The following is an 18,222-nucleotide window of genomic DNA, read 5'->3' on the forward strand; positions in this document are numbered from 1 at the left end:
GGCCTACTGCTATGATACTACAACCCTTATTCAGCCGCCATCAGGGATTTGGCTAGATTCCCGGAGCATTGGAGACTTTCATGAGTGTGAGGGGGATTCTGTGCAGCACAAGCCCGCCTTAGTGTTAGGTAGGGAATGAAGGGAGGGGGGGGGGGGGGGGGGGGGTAGGATCAGATACTTTTTTTTTTGTGGAGATGGTCTGTAACTTGTTGGGAGGTCTCAGGAACAGTGTTGCTCGGATACCCCCGATCACGAATTTGAGTAAATCTGGCCACGGCAGTATCAAAATTCGGATATAACGTAATCGTGATCTGGATTTGTAACGGAATTCCGAATTCGACTCGATTTTAGCCGTGATTGCATGTAGAATCCGTGATCATGAATTTGACTTTAACGTTAATAGCAAAGCCCCCATACATGCTACAATCACCAAAATAGCATGGATTATAAAGGTGAGAAGTGGCTACAACATAAAAAAATTTTTTTAAAAAGAACTTTTAGTTTTTGAGAAAATTGATTTTAACCCTCCTGGCGGTAACCCTGACCTACGCTCGGGCTAGCCGCCGCAGAGGATCACATGGCCTCGGGAGGATTTTTTTTTACTAAAATTTGCTGTAATAGCTTAAAGTGAACCTTAAGCCAAAAAAACCCCATGAGTTTTACTCACCTGGGGCTTCCAATAGCCCCCTGCAGCTGTCTGGTGCCCTCACCATGTCCCTCCGATCCTCCTGTCCCCTCAGGCAGCCACTTCCGGTTTCGCCGTCAGGACCAGACAGGCTGGGAACGCAAGTGATAATTTGCGTTCCCAGCCACAATAGCTCCCTCTATGCTGCTATAGCACTGTGAGGGCACCGGACAGCTGCAGGGGGCTATTGGAAGCCCCAGGTGAGTAAAACTCATTTTTTTTTTTTGGCTTTAAGCTAGCATTTGGCTAGCTAACTATGTCCCCCAAGTTTCGCTGCTCTCCACCGGTTGCTGCCGTAATACGTACCCCCCAGGGATCCCGCGATGGCGCAGCCTCCCAATCAGCTCCAGGCTTCGCTATGGGGAGGATCGGGACTGCGCATGACGTCAGACGTCATGTCCGATCGTCGACATAGTGACGAGTGAAGCTGAATGGTGAAGCTGCGGCTCTCACGGGATCGCGGAGGGGTAAATATTGCCGGCGGCGATCGGGGGCTTTAGTTAGGTGCGGCGAGGCTTGGGGGACATAGTTAGCTAGCGAAGTGCTAGCTAAAAGATAAAAAACACATTTTATTTAAAAAAAAATCCTACTCCGGACATAGCCTCTGAAATTGCGTTCCGCCAGGAGTGTTAAAGTTTCAAGTGAAAAAAGTATTCGTGATTAAAAACCCACCAACTTTAGTGGTTAATAGCAAAGCCCCCTTACATGCTAGAAACAACAAGCAAGTTTTTTCAAATAGACTTGATAGTTTTTGAGAAAATCGATTTTAAAGTTTCAAAGGAAAAAAGTATACATGTAAACGCTGTAAATACATTAACTGTCATTTACTGCATTTAAATGTATAATTTTTTCCTTTGAAACTTTAAAATCGATTTTCTCAAAAATTATAAGGTCTTTTAGCAGAGCCCGTACTGGGGATCAAGGAGCCTGGGGAGGGCTCACATGATAGGGTGGGCCTTGGTGTACAAGAAGGTAGGGTCAGGAGCCAGAGGGCTGGAGCAGGAGGCAGGAGCCAATGGAAGTGGCGAAATGGAATGGACCCAAGGAGGAAGGGGTATATGGGGGGGTGGAGTTCCGGGCAGGATCCTTCTGGAAACAAGCTCCCTCGCTCCCTCCCTTATTGGTGTAATTTGATGTCTGTTTTGGTTTTTGTTGTTGTGTTTTTTTCTTGTCATTGCAGCCAGAGGGGAAGGGTATCCGGAGGAGGTCAGAGAATATTGAATGAATACCCCACCTCGGTGTGAATATATCCTTGAAGGTCTACATCTTCAATGAGCACCTACTGTTTGGCAGGCAGCTGTCCCTGAGCCAGCGGTTGCGGCTGGGAGCCGTTACGCAGCTGCCTGCTTGTTATATAAGTGGACCTCTGGATCCTCCCCCTCCCTTTAAATTGTTTGGAATATTGTTAAGTTCGGTATTAAAGGAAAAGGTTGCTCTGGCCTTTTTACACCACTTTAATTGTGTGTCCAGTGTCTTCTTCATAAGTAAGAGTTTAATGGTTCAAATGGTAAAGGGGGGTATTGGTCTAATGCAGGTTGGTAATATGGGAACAAATAGGCCTCGCCCTGATCATGAAAATGTTCCCCTTGTTCCCACTGTTCTACTTAACATATCCTGCAAATTTAGTGTTTCTAGCATGTAAGGGGGCTTTGCTATTAACCGCTAAAGTCGGCGAATTTTCAGGTAATAATCACGATCCGTGATCACAAGCCGGATTTGAACCACGATCACGGGTGCATTCGGAACTGAATCTGTGTTTGAGAGGCAATCAAGAATTCGGGATTTGACCTCGTGATCAGGAAAAACAGCTTCCTTGTGATCACGGACAACCACGAGGCCGTGGAGAGCAACACTGTTGAGGAAATAGAATGACTTGGTCTGCACACTCGGCTAGTCAGTGGAATATGTGCGGGTACATCTACAGCAAGTGATTAGAATGCTCTGGTTATCCTTGAACTACTCTAATAAAGAATCTTCCTATTCCACTGCAGAGCTCCAGGAAAGAACAGTCAATTCACCTCTGACATCCCAGCTGTACTTCTAATGAACAGCGCCCCACAATGACCTAATTAGCACCATTCCAGGAAGGAGTTTCTTCTCAAAGTCCCTCGCTGGGCTGCTACCTCGGAAAAACAGATGTTCTCACAAAATAATTGAAGCATTTCTAAGAAGTATTGCTTCTGTAATATGCTCTCCAGTGGCGTCCTACCTAATTCCGACTCCGGGAGATTATATATATATATATATATATATATATATATATATATATATATATATATATATATATATCCACATTGTGACATAACCTTTTACTACACTAGACTCTAAAGGTAGCAATGCATTGGCTGCCAATTAGCGAGACTGTCCATTTCAAGCTCATAACCCTAACCTGGAAAGCTCTACACAATCTCTCTCCCCTGTATGTCTCACTAGTTTCCAGATACCACCCCAACCGCAATCTCAGATCTGCACATGACCATCTTTAATCCTTCTCTGGAATCACCTCCTCGCATTCACATATACAAGACTTCTCACGCGCTTCCCCCCTCTTCTGGAATGCCCTTCTACAGCACATCTGTCACTCTCCAACCTTTGAAATCTTTAAATGCTCCCTCAAAACTCACTTTTTCTGACAAGCATGCCTTAGGCCACCTTAGGCCTTCCCCCTTCGACCTCACGCCAAGTTGTACTCCTTTCTAAATAACCTAAACACACACTGCCTCGTATGTATACTGCATACTTGATGTATATCATTTCCTGTATCATTATGTACCCCTTGTTTGTTTTTCTTACTTAGTACAGCACCATGGAATATGTTGGCGCTTTATAAATCAATAATAATAATACATCACTCGATGTATGGGCAGATCGACCATGGGGCAGATCCTTCTCTGATCAAATCTGATCAGAGAGGAATCTGTTGCCAGCCCATACACCACAGACTGATTTCCGATTTTAGCATGAAATCTTTCAAAAATCAGCCTAGTGCAACCGCTTGCCTGGGCACCCCCCAAGTGTCAAAGTGTTCACCAGGTGCCCGTGTTCAGTCAAGTCTCACCTGTTCCCGCCGTGACTCCTAGCCTCCTTCTGGTGTTCAGAGTCACCCCGAGTGCCTGTACCACGTGGCACCAGGTGTGTGCAGTGAAGTCCCATCTGCGCCTGGTGGTACAAGCGCTCGCGGTTAGGGTGGACACGGGTGTTCAGTGTCATTCCGAGTGCCTGTACCACGTGGCACCAGGTGCGTGTAGTGACGTCCCACCTGCACCTGGTGGTACAGGCACTCACGGTTAGGGTGGACACGGGTGTTCAGTGTCATCCCGAGTGTCTGTACCACGTGGCACCAGGTGCGTGTAGTGACGTCCCACCTGCACCTGGTGGTACAGGCGCTCGCGGTTAGGGGGGACACGGGTGTTCAGTGTCCCCCGAGTGCCTGTACCACGTGGCACCAGTTGCGTGTAGTGACGTCCCACCTGCGCCTGGTGGTACAGGCGCTCGCGGTTAGGGTGGACACGGGTGTTCAGTGTCATCCCGAGTGCCTGTACCACATGGCACCAGGTGCGTGTAGTGACGTCCCACCTGCACCTGGTAGTACAGGCGCTCGCGGTTAGGGGGGACACGGGTGTTCAGTGTCACCCCGAGTGCCTGTACCACGTGGCACCAGGTGCGTGTAGTGACGTCTCACCTGCACCTGGTGGTACATGCGCTCACGGTTAGGGTGAACAGGGAGACCAGGTGAGGCTTTACACTGCACACGGGAACCTGAGGGGACCTTTTTGCACTTAGGGGGACACCAGCCAGGGGTCTGTCGGTCGTCATGCTATTGAACACCGTTACTGCCACGTACAGGGCCGGCGCTACCATAGAGGCAAAGGAGGCAGCTGCCCCAGAGCTTGTAGGGGCCCCCAGTGGCTACAAGAGGAAAAACTTTTTTTCAAAGCGACCTTTTAGTTTTTGAGAAAATCGATTTTAAAGTTTCAAAGGAAAAAAAATACACATTTAAAAAACAGCCGACATTAATGGTTAATAGCAAATCCACCTTAAAGAGAGTCTGAAGCGAGAATAAATCTCGCTTCAGACCTCATAAATAGCAGGGGCACGTGTGCCCCTGCTAAAACGCCGCTATAGCGCGGCTTAAGGGGGGTCCCTTCACCCCCAAATCCCCCTCGATACACCCGGGGAGCGCTTCCTGGTTGGGGCAGGGCTAACCGCCGCAGCCCTGCCCCACGCGCGTCTGTCAGCGCGTATCTCCGCCTCTCCCCCGCCCCTCTCAGTCTTCCTTCACTGAGAGGGGCGGGGGAGAGGCGGCGATGCGCCGCTGACAGACGCGACTGGAGGCAGGGCTGCAGTCGTTAGCCCTGCCTCCAGGAAGGGAAATTCTGCGACCTTTCTACGACACACTTTTGCGGGGGGTGGGTTGGGGGTGAAGGGACCCCCGTTTAGCCGCGGGATAGCTGCGTTTTAGCAGGGGCACACGTGCCCCTGCTATTTATGAGCTCTGAAGCGAGATTTATTCTCGCTTCAGAGTCTCTTTAAATTCCAGAAACCCTAAATTTGCAGGATATGTTAAGGAGATCATTGGGAGTAAGAGGAAAAAACAATTTTTCAAAAAAGACCTTATAGTTTTTGAGAAAATCGATTTTAAAGTTTCGAAGGAAAAAAGTATCCTTATAAATGCGGTAAATGTCACTTTTAGTACCTAACGGTAGTGTAATTTTACATGTATCAAAAGAAAGAGCAATAAATTTCCTTAAGGGGTTTCCAGGGGGTCCATACGCAGCCGCAGCGCTTTGGCCAGGGATCGCTATACAGCCGCAATATGGCTGTATGAAGATCCCTGGCATTTTTTTTCCTATTTTCTCAATTCTTTTTTTATGTTTAGAGTGTGGGAATTTTTTTTTTAAAATTATGTGGGGTCCCCCCTCCTGAAACTTATAACCGCTTGTCCCCCATGCAGGCTGGGGTAGCCAGAATGTGGAGCTCCGACCGATTGGGGCTTCAAACCCTGACTATACCAGCTGCAAAAAAGGTCCCTTAATGCCAATTTTTGCTCCGGGGTATCTGTTGGCGGGGCCCCCCAGGTTTTTTTGCCCTGGGGCCCCATTGTTGCTTAAACCGGCCCTGCCTAACGGTAGTGTAATTTTACATGCATCAAAAGAAAGAGCAATGAATTTCCTGACGGGGTTTCCAGGGGGTCTATACGCAGCCGCAGTGCTTTGGCCAGGGATCGCTATACAGCCGCAATATGGCTGTATGAAGATCCCTGGCATTTTTTCCTATTTCCCCCCAAAAAAAATATGTTTAGAGTGTGGGAATTTTTTTAAAAAAAATTATGTGGGGTCCCCCCTCCTGAAACTTTTTAACCCCTTGTCCCCCATGCAGGCTGGGGTAGCCAGAATGTGGAGCTCCGACCGATTGGGGCTTCACACCCTGACTATACCAGCTGCAAAAAAGGTCCCTTAATGACGATTTTTGTTCCGGGGTATCTGTTGGGGGGGGGGGGGGGGGGGCCCAGGTTTATTTTGCCCTGGGGCCTCATTGTTGCTTAAACCGGCCCTGGCCACATACCCAATTGAGCACCTGTGACCGAGATATTCCAGCATGTCCAATCGATCCTTTCAATCGATTTCAGTCCAGAAATCAATCAGAAGATCGAACGGTAGGCAATGTGGCTCCGGTTTGATAAAATTATCAAAACAATAGTTTGATTGGGCCACAATATCGAGTGGTGTCTGGGCACCTTAAGCAAAAAAAAACAAAAAAAAAACTTCTCCTCTTACACTAGCGGCAGTGCTTTTTACCTATGTACAAGGTCCTTGCCTAGGGAAATGGATCATCTGGTCCTAAATGGGGGGAGGGGGGGGAAACATATCGGTCCTGGAAGGGTTAAATATGTAAGCACAGAGCTGTTTCTGGCCATTTCATCTACCTACCCCAGTCTCGTGAACAGGAAGATCATATCCTACAGTTCGTTTTGTGAGCACCAATAAGAAATTGATCATTTGCATAGAAATAATGTTCTTCAAAATAATTTTGTATAAAAATAGATTTGTAAAGAATACACAAATTATTACCAGACCATATACAGTACATCTCAATAGCCCAAACTCACTGAACCCAATAACAATAACGTACAATAACAGTTCTCAGCTGTGTGTATGCACTTTATAAACATTATACTGTTTATGTACAGCCTTGGTATTTACAGATTAGAATATTGTCCTGGAAATGCAGTCAGAGTTACAAAAATCGACACAGCAGTACCCATTTAGCTTTTAAATTTACCATCTATCCCTTTCTTAATGTAACTAGCAGTTGGCTATAAGAATTCCATAAAGTACAGTGTGCAATGACTAGCTCTGTGGAGTCCCCCTTACAGTTGTCACCCAGGCTTCTGCCTGGTTTGCCTATGACTAGAAATGACCCTGTGTGACCATGTTGGTAAATTTGCCTTCTGCCATTTACAAAACTGCACCACAGTTCCAAGGAGGTGCCAACAAGCCATCTTCATATGAGCCATGCTCCTGATTTGGTTAACAGATGACTACAAGACTACAAGCTTTACCCACCTGCTCGTGGTACTCAATGCCCATGCTGAGAGTGTTGATCAGGATGGCGATCATGATGCCGCGGTTGAAGTATTTGCTCTCCACAATCCTCTTGAGACGATAGGTGAATTCCTCCCATAGTTCGTAGATCTTGTTGGTCTCTTCCTTCTTCTTGGACCTCTTCCCTTTCTGGAGCTGGTCTCTTTGGTCTCCGTGCCGGAGGTCCTGTGTGAACTCGTACACGCCATTCGTGTCAGACTCGCAGCTCTCGCAGTCACTGAGCTCCAGCTCTGGGTTCTCCAATAGGCTGGCGCAGTGTGCGCAGTTCTGGAGCTCACAGAGGATCTGGTTGGGCTGAAGGCTTGACAGGGAACATGGGACACTGAGGCTTGACAACTTGCTGGAACTTCTGCACAGGCCTGATAAAGCAAAAAAAAAAACAAAAGCAGGTGTGAAAGAGGGCACAGAGGGCACGATGTCAGCTGCATGCAGGTCCTGGATACATCGGATACACCCCAACAGAGAAATACAGCAACACAACACACAGTTATTATTATTAACCTCCCTGGCAGTATAATTACTGTATATACTCGAGTATAAGTCTAGAAATGTAGGTCTGATTCACTTCATAAATGTATAGGGGTAGACTTATACATGAGTCACGGGCAACACTGAGCACACTGAGTAATGTGTGTACTTATAGTGACATTCCAATTTGCAGCAATTTACCCAGTGGTGATATACTTTGAGGAAAGGAAATGCCAAGAAAACACAGGTCTGAAAGTCCTGGCCACAACAATTAACGAGGAAAGAGGCAGGGCGGGGGGAAGGGATACTGGGCTACATAAAAGGGAGTGAATAATTGCATAATTGCAGCACTTGGGGGCCTGGAGGAGGTATTGGCTGCACTTAAGGGACAGGAGGGGTTAATGGCTGCAATACTGTACACAGTGCAGTCATTAACCCCTCCTGAGCCTCAAGTGCAGCCATTGCTGGGTAGACTTATACTTGAGTCAATAAAAATTCCAGCTTAAGAAGGTTGAATATTGGAGTCGACTTATACACGAGGTTGACTTGTATTTGAGTATATATGGTACTTATGTATTTTAGGGTCTAAAAGCGATGCAATTTTTTCACACACTTTTAGACCCTTAGGGCCCTTTTACTCTTAATCAGTTGCTCTCAGTTATGACTGAAAGAAAACTTGATTTTAAAAGTTATGCCCATATTTCCCTATGACTCAGTTACAACTATACGCATTTTAACTGCTTTTTCACAATGCTCTGCTATGGGAGAAACGTGTACCAACGTGTACTAATGCACATTAACGCATACCAACGCAGCATGAAAGGACCCATAAAGCAGGAAAAAATCATACCGCTAGACAGATCTGCAAAGGCCATGCACATTACTCACCTACCCTGGATCCTGCGCTGCAAATTCTCCCTCTATCCACTGGGTGGCCCTACCCCTATAGTGAAATCGCTGTTTGTCATCATGACGACAGGCGGCAATCTCACTAGAGGGATTCAAGAGCCTCCGAGGACCAGCGTCTGGGTGGTTGGCTTCCAGTGTCTGGATCCTGGGTGAGGCGAGTTGAAAATGCCCACTGCGCAAAGACTCTGCATATGCCCCCAGGGGGCTACCCCGAGTCAGGCTCAGGGTTACCGTTCTGAGTTGCAGATTTACGGCCTGAGCCTGACTTAGGGTAACCACTAAGGAGGTTAAACTTTATTTATAAAGTACTATCATATTACACAATGTAGAATAGATAAGGGAGACCTTACAATATTAAACAATGCTGCATGGGAAAATGCTACACAAAATAGTGATGTAACCATAAACAATGGAGCCAGTGTTGGACTGGGAGGTGGATAGGAGCATTTGTGCCCCACACCCCCAAGGCATTGCAGAGTAGAATGGTTTGTACCAATATCCAATATGTAGAGTAGTGCAGGGTGCACAATATGTTACCTGCCTCCAGCAGTGGGAAAGGTCCATCTCCTCTATCCCCTTCACTGCAGCCGGACGTTGTGCAGTCTGCACAGCTCCCAAGTGTTCCTGCATTTCACATGACATGGGTGTGAGCAGAGCTGGGTCAAAGACCTACAGCTTCAAACACTATAGGGGAATGATAGCTGAGTGAGTTGTGCGCCCCCTCCTACACTGCGCCCTGAGGCTGGAGCCTCTCTTGCCTCTGCCTGGCCTTGGGTGTGAAGTTGCACAGTGCCTGGCTGTTCCTTCCTGCATGTCACATGACATGGGTGTGAGGCTGCAGAGCGCCTGGCTGTTCCTTCCTGCATATCACATGACATGGGTGTGAGGCAAGCTGCACCGAGCGCTGTCATAACAGCGCAGGAGATTTGGGCGCAGCCGGCGCCACCATAGACCGTAATAGGAATTACAGCAGTGAGTAACTTCAGCGCCGTCAGAAGACGGCGCTGAAGTTGCTCTTAAAACACTATAATTTGGCCTCCAGCAATAGCTGGAAGCTGAATTATATTATTCCCCACTATCCACGTGGACCTAGAGGGGGAATAGTATTTATGCGCCGGGAACTTGTGCAGTAGCAGGATATACCGGCTGTCTCCTGCGCCCAAGTCTCCCGGCGGCCAATTCATACGAACGCGGCTGCACAGTGCCTGGCTGTAGCACATAAGAGGGCCAATGGCATGCTGGGAAAGAGGAATGGGCACCCCTGGTGAATGGAGAGGCAGGAGCTATCATTACACCGCTGAATGTCAAGTAAATAAAAAAATGCAGTATAATATAGTCATGGAAAAATGGAAAACTGTTGTAAGTGATTTCCAGCGCACAGAAGTCTCACGAATAAAAGGCTGTAATGTGCTAGAAGAACTCTGCTGTCCTATGAATAGGTGAGATATACAGTGCACTAACATGCACAGAAATAGAATAAATGGCAGCAGTGATTATTGTAAAAGTGCTGAGCTGTTCCTGTAAAGCGGTTTGCTGATATTCCTGGGACTGAACACACAGCTGGGACGGATAAACTTAGTATAAGTGGCACGCTGCTGTGGAGGAACACGGTTCAGCTCCGCACGGCGCGGGAGTAGTGCTCTGACTGCTCAGAGCAGCATATCATTTGCTTTTATTTATTTTGCAAACCTGCAATTTGTACTTTTAAATTATTTTGCACACAAATAATTTAAACATCATGTTTCATTGTGTGGTTATAGAAATGGGTGCCTGAACCTGGGCTTCAAGTGATGATTTAAAGCAGAACATATAACATGAGAAAACTGTTAAAAAATGTATAGTGAAAATGTATATCACTTGGGAAGATACATCTAAATAAATGCATTGTGGAAAATACTTTAAAATTGAAGGTAAATGCAAATGTCACCTACAGTATATATATGTAAGAAGCAACAACCATAGTATATCACTTCAGAGGAAGAGGATGGACTAATATGTAAATCATTCCTTTGTAGCCTTGAAAGCCAAATGTACCGCTGTATTACATGCCTATTAAAGAGGAGCTGTCAGCCATACTATCTCAACAACACATATATTGGTAGATAAATACTTGCTCTACTTACACAGCAAATGCATTGCACTGTCCATGTTTTGATTTTAGTGATTTTTCTACAGTAAAAAAACAGAGAAAATCCTTCTTAGCATTTCCCATTTTAACTGTGGCTATTTTGAAGCCAATCCTGATGTCATTTCCTCCCTTATTCTTCTCTGTCTAATTGTGTATGCATTGCCTGCCCTCTACTATAGAAAGTGCATTGTCTCAATCAGAGAGGAACAGAGGTGTGGGAGGGGAAAAGAGGCTTCAGCCAATCAGGCTGCATTAGTTAAGGAAAGTAGAAAAGCAAAAAAGGACAACCCAGCATGCTCTGCAACTTCCTTTGTGAGGCAGATGTACCAAATAAGAGTCAGGTAAACTGGGGAATGGTCATTTATCAACAAGAAAAGTAATAGTGATTTTAACTTTTGGGTTTCCTGGTTAGCATTCTTATTACTTGTTTACCAGATAAAAATAAAGAATTGATTTTTGAATTTAGGCTCGACAGTTACAGTTTAAAGAGGAACTTTACAAATGAATCAATACATTGCAAAGATAGAAGTTAAAAAATAGAAGAGAGATCAAGAAATGATTGATATTCGCAATGTAATTTGTTCATGTTGTTGGATCCACTATGAGCCTTCACGTCATCATGTTTACTACTAGCAGACAAGAAAAAAAGCTGGACAACACCAACTGCCAATATTTATAACCACACCCACTCACATTGCAATAGACTAAAGGTTGTTTTTTCAATAGATATACATATGCACAGAGGGAGAGACTGGGTGCTTGGCAGTTGGAAATAGCTGTTATTTCCCACAATGCAACACGGTTCACAGATAGGAAACTGTCAGGACCTATGTCCTAACATCACACTGTGGGAGGGGTTTCCCTATAATATCAGCTATACAGACCTCCCTGATGATCTATTCGATAAAAGGAATAGATTTCTCATGGAAAAGGGGGTAACAGCTACTGATTGGGATGAAGGTCAATCTTTGGTTACAGTTCTTTAAAGTACCTCTGTAATGACAAAATAAATTGTGAATTAATCCCATTGTGGGCTAGATTACGTGTTGCTGACACTCCTCAAGCTGCTCGTTGTCTTGGGGTCTCTCCAATTTCCTGTTCCTGTGCTCTTTAATAGTCGACCCACCCCTCCGTTCTCTCACAAAGCAAGGTGAAGCATTTGCATCATGCAGCAGAGATTACAGGGGCACAATGTTTTTACTGTGTTTACACTTACAGCATGCAGTCAGAGCTGGAGGATAAACGAGAGGAGAGCGAGGTGAAGAGGTCATCATCAGGGAAAAGCAGCTTGTTGTGCTGTGTGAGGAGTCTGACAGTGAGTGAGGAGGGGGGAGGCAGGAGAGCAGCAGTGTTTTGTTTGACTTGCAAAGCAGAAGGGAGGAGGTGGCACTGCTGTCCTGACTATGGAGGAATGGAGGCGGCTGACTGGCTGAGGGTGAGCAGTTTGTTACAAGCACACGGCCAGCCAGTGTGCTATGTATTGAGCTGCAGCATGTCATGTGAGAACATTAAAAGAGGCAGAGTAAATTGTCAGGTGCTGTGCGATCATTCCAAATGGGGGGGGGGGGGGGGGGGCTGCCTTACAGGTTTGCCTCAGGCAGAAAAAAAGTCTAGAACCGGCCCTGCGTGCACGGCTGCTAATAAGCCGTGCACGCAGGGCCGGTTTCTGAAAATGACTAACCAATTGGCTGCTGCTTCCTAACATAAAGGCCCTGCCCCTTATCGCCTTAGTTCTTCCCCATATGACTCACCTCAGAGTCACAACTGGCAGCCAGTTTTCCTTACAGCAGAGAGCATTGTCAAGTTTGTTTTAAGTTTCCTGACGGTCTATGCGTAGTACATACTGTTTCGTTTACTCTTGCAAAACAAAAGTCGTCTCTAAGACATGGTTAAACTATTTGCTGGAAGCAAGTAAGCAGCTTCTGAAAACAAGAAGCGGCAAAGCTCAATGCTGACACAGCCGCAGCCTCCGTCATATCGCTATAGGCATGCAAATGATTTTCCTGCTTTCATCTAAACATATGTGCTATCAATGAAAAGCTCTAAAGTGCGCCTCACGAATGCTGCATCTGGGGGTGGAAATGTTACTGGCATAAACAATAGAGAGGCAGAATGAGACTGAGAGCTTTGAAATGTGTTTAGTTTTGATTTTGCTGAGCTCCTGGAGAGATAAATGGAGTATCTGGGTGTGAGGAGGCAGCCTGAAGAGCTGTGAGGCAAACCAGAGGGCAGCCATTTTGTGTGACTTCCTCATGGCACTGCTGAGTGACTACACAATGGCCCTACGTGCAAATAAGAGTAAGGAGGATTCCAGGATGTCCTTAATAAAACTATCGCCCTAGTTATGTCACTTATTCTAAATAATGTTCCAACGCTGTTCAGTAATATTGCTGAGAGCAGCATTTCTGGAACTGAAATCACGGTATATCAACCCATTTCCAGGATTTATTCCTAATTTAACTATTTCCTCTCTTCCCCTAACTAAGCTACCTGATTGGAAACCCCAGCTGACGTCATCACTGGAACTTCTACAGGAATGTCATGAGTATAAATAGGTAGGTTAGGTGTGTGTGTGCGCGTATGTGTGTGTGCGTGGAGTCGCAGTGTGTGTGTGTGTGTGTGTGTGTGCGCGCGCGCGCGTGTGTGCGCGTGTGTGTGTATGAGTGTGTGCGTGTGTGTGTGCGCGTATGTGCGTGTGCGCGCGCGCGCGTGTGTGTGTATGAGTGTGTGCGTGTGTGTGTGCGCGTATGTGTGTGTGCGCGTATGTGCGTGTGCGCGTATGTGTGTGTGCACGTATGTGTGTGTGCGTGGAGTCTCAGTGTGTGTGTGTGTGTGTGTGTGTGTGTGTGTGTGTGTGTGTGTGTGTGTGTGTGTGTGTGTGTGTGTGTGGGTGTGTGTGTGTGTGTGTGTGTGTGTGTGTGTGTGTGTGTGTGTGTTAGAGGTGTTATCACTTATTTGCTATTATCTAATTGCTACTCTTTTGCTTGCTCACATACATTCATACATACATAGACACAGAGAAATAGAACATAAGTATTGATATATTCATATAATCCTACTACTATTTAGAGATGGCCCAAACGTTTTGCATGCAAACTTATTCGCGCAAACTTCAGTGGTTCGTGTTCGTGATCGACCGCGAACTTTATGGCGGTTTGACCCACCCCCTATATTACATCATTAGCATGGGCGTCCGCACATATGGCAAAACCGGGCATCTGCCCGAGCCTGGCCGCCCGCTGCCCCCCCCTGGCCGCGTGCCCGTGCAGCCAGCAGGAGGGGAACAGCGCAGAGAAGAGAGAGAGCTATGGGCACAGTGGGGAAGGGCGGACGTCTCCCCCCCTTCCCTCACCTTAGGGGGCTCTCTCTCCCTCGCTGTCCCCTCCGGAATGAAGTGTGCAGCGGCTGGCAGCGGGCGGAACTTACCTCCTCTTGCTCCTGCGCCGGAAGTTCTGGTGCCGCACTCTGGTCTGGATCAGGCCAGAGTAGCGGCTAATCCATCCGGCGCGTGCGACGAGAGGAGGTAAGTTCCGCCCGCTGCCTGCCGCTGCACACTTCATTCCGGACTCCGGAGGGGAGAGCGAGAGAGGGAGGGAGAGCCCCCTAAGGTGAGTGCCCATAGCTCTCCCTCTTCTCTCCGCTGCTCCCCTCCTCCTGCACACATGGCCACTTTTTCTGGGGACATATCCCCCTGGCTACATATACTGGGACATATACCCCTGCCTACATATACTGGGACATATACCCCTGCCTACATATACTGGGACATATACCCCCTGCCTACATATACTGGGACATATACACCTGCCTACATATACTGGGACATATACCCCCTGCCTACATATACTGGGACATATCCCCCTGCCTACATATACTGGGACATATACCCCTGCCTACATATACTGGGACATATACCCCTGCCTACATATACTGGGACATATACACCTGCCTACATATACTGGGACATATACCCCCTGCCTACATATACTGGGACATACACCCCTGCCTACATATACTGGGACATATACCCCTGCCTACATATACTGGGACATATACCCCTGCCTACATATACTGGGACATATACCCCTGGCTACTTTTTCTGGGGATATATACCCCTGCCTACATATACTGGGACATATACACCTGCCTACATATACTGGGACATATACCCCTGCCTACATATACTGGGACATATACCCCTGCCTACATATACTGGGACATATACCCCTGCCTACATATACTGGGACATATACCCCTGCCTACATATACTGGGACATATACACCTGCCTACATATACCCCCTGCCTACATATACTGGGACATATACCCCTGACTACATATACTGAGACATATACCCCCTGCCTACATATACTGGGACATATACACCTGCCTACATATACTGGGACATATCCCCCTGGCTACATATACTGGGCCATATCCCCCTGGCTACATATACTGGGACGTATACCCCCTGCCTACATATACTGGGACATATACCCCTGCCTACATATACTGGGACATATACCCCTGCCTACATATACTGGGACATATACCCCTGCCTACATATACTGGGACATATACCCCTGGCTACTTTTTCTGGGGATATATACCCCTGCCTACATATACTGGGACATATACACCTGCCTACATATACTGGGACATATACCCCTGCCTACATATACTGGGACATATACCCCTGCCTACATATACTGGGACATATACCCCTGCCTACATATACTGGGACATATACCCCTGCCTACATATACTGGGACATATACACCTGCCTACATATACCCCCTGCCTACATATACTGGGACATATACCCCTGACTACATATACTGAGACATATACCCCCTGCCTACATATACTGGGACATATACACCTGCCTACATATACTGGGACATATCCCCCTGGCTACATATACTGGGCCATATCCCCCTGGCTACATATACTGGGACGTATACCCCCTGCCTACATATACTGGGACATATACCCCTGCCTACATATACTGGGACATATACCCCTGCCTACATATACTGGGACATATACCCCTGGCTACATATACTGGGACATATACCCCCTGCCTACATATACTGGGACATATACCCCTGCCTACATATACTGGGACATATCCCCCTGCCTACATATACTGGGACATATCCCCCTGGCTACATATACTGGGACATATACCCCTGCCTACATATACTGGGACATATACCCCTGGCTACATATACTGGGACATATACCCCCTGCCTACATATACTGGGACATATACCCCTGCCTACATATACTGGGACATATCCCCCTGCCTACATATACTGGGACATATCCCCCTGGCTACATATACTGGGACATATCATATACCCCCTGCCTACATATACTGGGACATATACCCCTGCCTACATATACTGGGACATATACCCCTGCCTACATATACTGGGACATATACCCCTGGCTACTTTTTCTGGGGACATATACCCCTACCTACATATACTGGGACATATCCCCCTGGCTACATATACTGGGACATATACCCCCTGCCTACATATACTGGGACATATACCCCCTGCCTACATATACTGGGACATATACCCCCTGCCTACATATACTGGGACATATCCCCCTGGCTACATATACTGGGACATATCCCCCTGCCTACATATACTGGGACATATACCCCTGCCTACATATACTGGGACATATACCCCTGGCTACTTTTTTCTGGGGACATATACCCCTGCCTACATATACTGGGACATATCCCCATGGCTACATATACTGGGACATATACCCCCTGCCTACATATACTGGGACATATACCCCTGCCTACATATACTGGGCACATATACCCCTGGCTACCTGTTCTGGGGACATCTCTACCCCTGGCTACCAGTTCTGGGGACATCTATACCGCTGGCCACCTATTCTGGGGACACCTATAGACCTGTGGCTACCTATTTTTGGGGAACCACTGCTGTCAGATTGAGTGTATTTTGGGGAACTGCTGCCAGGTGAGAGGTGTCTACATATTAAGGGGGCATTCTGCCTATTTATGTGAAAAGCTGTCTATTTATGTGCCTCATGACTGCTGAATTTGTCTTGTTGCGGGCCTCATGGTTACTGACTTTGTCTTGTTGGGGGCCTCATGATTTGTTGGGGGCCTCAAGATTGCTGAATTTGTCTTGTTGGGGGCCTCATGATTGCTGAATTTGTCTTGTTGGGGGCCTCATGATTGCTGAATTTGTCTTGTTGGGGGCCTCATGATTGCTGAGTTGGTCATGTTGGGGGCCTCATGATTGCTGAATTTGTCTTGTTGGGGGTCACATGATTGCTAACTGCGAGACTATGGAAAAAGCTGAATCATCATCATATGAGACAATAGCATTAAACCTACTTTTTCCGCTTTTTAAAACAGAAAATGAAACTGGAAGGTTCTAAAAAAAATGAATAATTTTTTTCAGGAGTACGATGGATGAAATTGTTTATCTTCACAGTTTATTTTCAACTTAATTTTCCATAATGTTCATGTATGAGTTAAAACGTTTGTATTTACCGGTAGTTTAAATTGCTGTTGGCACTTTGTGATAGTAAAGTGACTTTGCAGTTTGGACACTCGACCTCCAAAAGGTTCGCCACCACTGTCCTAATCTAATGTCCCACCATTGCTTAGTTCATGTAAACTTGTCTCCACCCACGACCACACCCACATTCTGGTTCATGACCACACCCATTTTTCGGTGCGGCGCGCGTATGACCTAGCTCCATTTTTTGGAGCGCTACGCGCGCCACACAACAGCAGCCCAAATTGCGCCGCCCCGCTTTTTGCTCCCCACTTTTTGCCCCCCCCCTGGAAAATTTTCTGCGGACGCCCATGATCATTAGGGTCAACTTTGACCCTCTACATCACAGTCAGCAGGCACAGGGTAGCCAATCAGGCTACACTCCCTCCTGGAGCCACCCCCCCCCTTATAAAACGCAGGCAGCGTCAGCCATTTCACTCACTCATGTGGCTGCAGTAATTAGAGGAGGGAGAGAACCTGCTGACTTGTGTTAGGCTTGTTAGCTTGCTTCTTCTTGCTGTTCTTATTGCTAAAAAGCACTCCTCCTCCTCAACAGCTCTTTTGAGAGCTAATGTTGTTCTTGTGATCTATTTTTTGTGTGTGTGTGTCCCACACACACTTGTGTTGCATATACAGCCTTTGTAATTCCTACTGTGCTACTACTGCCAGGCCCAGCACATTCAGTGACTACCTGTGTGTGTGACAGGCAGCTGCACATTTGTAATACCAATCACTGCATACCCACCTGTTGTTGTTCAGTGCACCTACCTACCTACCTACGTGACTGCACCTGTTCAGGGTACCTGTGTGTGTGTGACAGGCAGCTGCACATTTGTAATAACAATCACTGCATACCCTGCACTGCATG

General features: G+C 46.9%; 1 protein-coding gene across 4 annotated transcripts in view; it reads right to left on the reverse strand.

The window, feature by feature from the left end:
- CACNA1H (calcium voltage-gated channel subunit alpha1 H) overlaps positions 1 to 18,222 on the reverse strand; it is an 822,232-nt gene that overhangs the window by 235,004 nt on the left and 569,006 nt on the right. For all 4 annotated transcript variants that reach the window (XM_068244151.1, XM_068244150.1, XM_068244152.1 and 1 more), the window contains one exon: positions 7,252 to 7,649. In XM_068244151.1, the coding sequence (XP_068100252.1) occupies positions 7,252 to 7,649 (398 nt within the window). The remainder of the gene's footprint in view (positions 1 to 7,251; positions 7,650 to 18,222) is intronic.

This window comes from Hyperolius riggenbachi, chromosome 7 (assembly GCF_040937935.1).
Source record: "Hyperolius riggenbachi isolate aHypRig1 chromosome 7, aHypRig1.pri, whole genome shotgun sequence".
In the NCBI taxonomy this organism is placed as follows: Eukaryota; Metazoa; Chordata; class Amphibia; order Anura; family Hyperoliidae; genus Hyperolius; species Hyperolius riggenbachi.